Source organism: Aulonocara sp. 'chitande type north' Nkhata Bay, unplaced genomic scaffold, assembly GCF_057382095.1.
Source record: "Aulonocara sp. 'chitande type north' Nkhata Bay isolate Kocher_YH1m ecotype deep benthic unplaced genomic scaffold, A_spYH_male_GT1.1 unmapped_scaffold_1, whole genome shotgun sequence".
In the NCBI taxonomy this organism is placed as follows: domain Eukaryota; kingdom Metazoa; phylum Chordata; class Actinopteri; order Cichliformes; family Cichlidae; genus Aulonocara; species Aulonocara sp. 'chitande type north' Nkhata Bay.
In genome coordinates, this window is record NW_028234333.1 from 22,488 (window position 1) to 27,841 (window position 5,354).

At 47.2% G+C, this 5,354-nt stretch overlaps 1 protein-coding gene across 1 annotated transcript; it reads left to right on the forward strand.

Moving 5' to 3' along the window:
* The first annotated feature begins 1,286 nt into the window (after positions 1–1,286).
* LOC147300768 (uncharacterized) lies at positions 1,287–2,073 on the forward strand. Its single transcript, XM_086284816.1, is given in 2 exon segments — positions 1,287–1,957; positions 1,959–2,073. Coding segments are annotated over 2 exon segments (786 nt in total).
* The last annotated feature ends 3,281 nt before the right edge of the window (positions 2,074–5,354 follow it).

Consider the following 5,354-nt stretch of genomic DNA (forward strand, 5'->3'; position numbering starts at 1 on the left):
GCAGCAAAAGCAGCAGCACAGCAGCACAACAAACTATAGACACATTAATGTCTGACTCCTCAATGCAAATACCACTTGATGTGCTTATAAACGAACAGAAAGCCGCACCAACTAGAGAACAAAAGAAGTGGTTAAAATGTGGAGCACGGCTAGAAAATGATTTGATGACTTGTAATGGCAAACCAATACTACCAAAATCCCTACACAAAACAGCAGCATTAGTGGCACACGGTTCTACTCATGTGTCGACAGGAGGAATGGTAGGTATACTCTCTAAACACTTCTACACCCAAGATTTCGAAACCTCAGCAAAAGTATTTGTCAGAACATGCATGATCTGTCAAAAACATAATGCACAGGGAAACCTCAGACCGAGAAGAGGTAATTTTCCCACACCACCTCATCCTTTTCATACAATCCACATGGATTTTATTGAGCTAAATGAATGCCAAGGCTCAAAATGCGCTCTAGTGATCATAGACGTATTCTCAAAACGGCCAGAAATCTATCCAGTAAAAAAAGCAGACGCCATCTCAGTAGCAAAATGTTTATGCAACCATTTCATTCCAACATATGGCATCCCCACTCTGATAAGATCAGACAATGGGACACATTTTGTTAATGAAGTAATCAGTAAGGTCTCTGAAGCACTAGGATTCAGCATCAAACACCACTGTGCTTACCACCCCCAAAGTGCCGGACTCGTGGAAAGAACTAACGGCACAATGAAACAGAGACTGAGAAAATGCATGGAAGAAACAGGGAGACCATGGCCTGAGTGTATAGGCCTAGTAAAAATGTGGATGAGACTGACACAAAGTTCTCAGAAACTCACACCTTTTGAAATCATTCACGGTAGACCATTTCCACTACCAATTACAAGTGAGCCTATAGATAAGTCAATAAGAGAAACTACACTAGCCGAATGGATGACTAAATTACTTGAAAATAAAGAGATTGTTCTAAACAACCAACTGCCGAGTGACATCTCTCCAGTGTCTTGCAGGTTGAAACCAGGTGATTGGATCCTGATCAAAGTACTCCAAAGGAAAAATTGGAGTTCACCAAGGTGGGAAGGTCCACCTACTGCCTGCAAAATAGCAGAAAGACTGTCTTGGATCCATCAAAGCCACTGCAAAAAAGTGAGTGACAACCTAAACGTTTAGACGCCGACACCCCTAACTCCTGGTGATCTATTGGTGGAGGGAAGGCTGATCGGGTACACCCCGCCTTTTTCTTCTTGCCAGTAGTCTACTCATCAGAGGTCACAGGTGTGTCTGGTCATCATGAAGACACTCGTCCTCCTAGTGGCTAATATTGAACTCCTGGTGAGTTTATTAACACTCACCCGAGAGAAAAAGAATGAACGACACCACCTGCAGACAAGATGGACACATGACAACTCACATCTTCATGACATGACACAAGACCACATTCACCCATGGATGAACAACGCATGGTATCGATATATACATGACAGCACACCCAGAAAAGACTGCTATGTTTGCTCCTATATGCCCCCAACGACGCAGTACGCCACCTTGTACGCGAAGGCAATGGACATAATTCAAGCAAAGTGTGCCGCAAGCTACGCCAGCCTTGGGTATCAATTCCAGGGAATCGTGGTCAACCATGAGGAACCTCTCCAGATAGGGCTACGAAATGGCACATGTGACGAATGGTTCTGGGTTGACCTGAAAGTGAAGCACAGAAGTAAGGCTAAATCATTCCCAGTCTTTCTTGAAAACAATGGGAATTTGAGCCACAGCCTATGCTACCGCCAAGAGAACGGATCCACGCCAATGGGAAACACCACCAACTGCAAAGCAGTACAGACACACGCTCCTGGAGGGCCCGTGAAGAGCAACAACATCTCAAATGGCACCTTCTGGGTGCAAGGGATGGCCTGGATCTGTGGCCAACAGGCCTATTTTATCCTTCCTGGGAATTGGACAGGTCAGTGCACTCCCAATTCATATCTGACCACACTTTCAAGATAACCATGGATGCCACGTCAACTTCAACGTCAACAACAAGGAAAAGACGAAGCACCCCGGACCTCAAGCAGCATGATTCTGTGTGGGGTTCCGATGTCCCAGAGGAATTCAAACTTTGGACTGACAGACAGAAAGTTACTCACGCACTCTTCCCATGGGTGGGGGTAGGAAAACACGCTTTAAGGATAGAGACTCTGAACTACCGCTTTGGACTTTTTCTGAATGCTTCATGTAAAATCGACGACGAACATTGTGACTCCAGAATGTTGAGGGAACGTTGGTGGAACGTTGGTGGAACGTTGGTGGAACATTGTGACTCTGGAATGTTGGGGGAACGACGAACAGGATCAGGAAATTGACGCCCTGCGCATTGCAGTGACTCTGGAACGTTGGGGTAACGTTGGGTGAACGTTGGTCGAACGTTGGGGGAATGTTGGGACTCCGGAACGTTGGGGAACGTTGGGGGAACATTGGGGGAATGTTGGGACTCCGGAACGTTGGGGAACGTTGGGGGAACATTGGGGGAATGTTGGGGGAACGTTGGTGGAACATTTTGACTCCGGAATGTTGAGGGAACGTTGGTGGAACGTTGGTGGAACATTGTGACTCCGGAATGTTGGGGGAACGACGAACAGGATCAGGAAATTGACGCCCTACGCATTGCAGTAATGCAACACAGGGTAGCATTGGACATGATTCTCGCTGAGAAAGGAGAAAGGTGTCCTCTTTAACAACACATGTTGCACATACATTCCAGATAATGTGCACTCGCCGAACATGACTGATGCTCTGAAAACACTCAGACAACTTCGGGATGCACAACAACGAGACTATGCCACAAACACAGAAGACTGGCTTACGTGGCTTTTAAGCGGCTCTTGGAAATCCCTGCTGATTAAAGGACTTGTTTTTGTTGGTGTTCTTCTGCTGTTGTTGTGTCTTTTCACTTCATGTGTCATACCTTGTTTGAAGAACATGGTATCAAAAATGGTAACTGCTTCAATTCATGCTTACATCACCCTATCACAGAATGATGAAGATGATAATGCGATAGACACTTGGATATAACATACTCACAAAACCCACTATTTTATGATGTCTTGGCTAAAAATATCTACAACTGGCCATAGACTGATGCACTGTTAGTGGTTGCTATGTACATATATAGAAGGAAAGATCAAACAACAGGTGGGAATATCAAAGGGTTTCAGGATTTTGGGATTTTGGGATTTTTATTATGTTATGCTTAAGAGTACATTTCATTATCTAAATGTGTTTGCTCTTTCAGTATTCAGCTTAAATGGGAAGTCACACTCTGTGCAGACTCCTAAATGGGGAAGTTACACTCTGTGCTCCACAGGAAGCCTGCACGCAGCACAGCTCTATTTTATCTCTTCCTGTATCTCTTCCTGTATGTGCTCTATGAATAAAGACTGTTTTTTTTACTGCAGGGTGTGAGTCTCCCTGAGTCTCACCCGTGTACACGATAAACCTGTCTGAGCGTTTTTATTCTGACCTGAGTTGCAATACAGGAAAACTCTTGGCACGTTGTGACTCCGGAATGTTGGGGGAACGTTGGTGGAACATTGGTGGAACATTTGGGAAACGTTGTGACTCCGGAACGTTGGGGAACGTTGGGGGAATGTTGTGACTCCGGAACGTTGGGGGAACGTTGGTGGAACATTGGTGGAACGTTGGTGGAACATTGTGACTCCGGAATGTTGGGGGAACGTTGGTGCAATGTTGGTGGAATGTTGTGACTCCAGAACGTTGGTGGAACGTTGTTTGAACATTGTGACTCCGGAATGTTGGGGGAACGTTGGTGGAACGTTGGTGGAACATTGTGACTCCGGAACGTTGGGGGAACTTTGGGGAAACGTTGGTGGAACATTGTGAATCCGGAATGTTGGGGGAACGTTGGGCGAACGTTGGTGGAACATTGGGGAACGTGGGGGGAATGTTGTGACTCCGGAACGTTGGGGGAACGTTGGTGGAACATTTGTGGAATGTTGTGACTGCAGAACTTTGGTGGAACGTTGGTGGAACGTTGGGAGAATGTTGGTAGACCGCCGGTGGAATGTTGTGAGCCCGGAATGTTGAGGGAACGTTGTTGGAACATTGGTGGAACTTTGGTGGAACATTGTGACTCCGGAATGTTGGGGGAACGTTGGTGGAACATTGGGGAACGTAGGGTGAATCTTGTGACTCCGGAACGTTTGGGGAACGTTGGTGGAACATTTGTGGAATGTTGTGACTGCAGAACTTTGGTGGAACGTTGGTGGAATGTTGGTGGAACGTTGGGAGAATGTTGGTGGAACGCAGGTGGAATGTTGTGACTCCGGAATGTTGGTGGAACGTTGGTGGAACATTTTGACTCTGGAATGTTGGGGGAATGTTGGGGGAATGTTGGGGAACGTTGGGGGAACATTGGGGGAATGTTGGGACTCCGGAACGTTGGGGAACGTTGGGGGAACATTTGGGGAATGTTGGGGGAACGTTGGTGGAACATTGTGACTCCGGAATGTTGGTGGAACGTTGGTGGAACGTTGGTGGAACATTTTGACTCCGGAATGTTGGGGGAACGTTGGTGGAACATTGTGACTCCGGAATGTTCGGGGAACGTTGGTGGAACGTTGGTGGAACGTTGTGACTCCGGAATGTTGGAGTAATGTTGGTAGAACACTGGTGGAACGTCTGGTGAAGATTGGTGGAACATTGGTGGAATGTTGTGAGTTCGGAATGTTGGGGGAACGTTGGGGGATCGTTGTGACTGCAGGACGTGGGGTGGAACATTGGGGGAATATTTTGGGAACGTTGGTGGAACATTGCTGGAACTCTATGACTCCGGAATGTTGGGGAACTTTGGTGGAATGTTGGGGGAACATTGGGGGAACGTTGGTGGAACGTTGTGACTCTGGAACGTTGGGGTAACGTTGGGTGAACGTTGGTCGAACGTTTGGGGAACGTTGGTGGAGAATTTGTGTTATGTTGTGACTGCAGAACGTTGGTGGAACGTTGGTGGAACGTTGGGAGAATGTTGGTGGAACGCAGGTGGAATGTTGTGACTCCGGAATGTTGGTGGAACGTTGGTGGAACATTTTGACTCCGGAATGTTGGGGGAATGTTGTGGAACGTTGGGGGAACATCGGGGGAATGTTGGGACTCCGGAACGTTGGGGAACGTTGGGGGAACATTTGGGGAATGTTGGGGGAACGTTGGTGGAACATTGTGACTCCGGAATGTTGGTGGAACGTTGGTGGAACGTTGGTGGAACATTGTGACTCCGGAATGTTGGGGGAACGTTGGTGGAACATTGTGACTCCGGAATGTTGGGGGAACGTTGGTGGAACGTTGGTG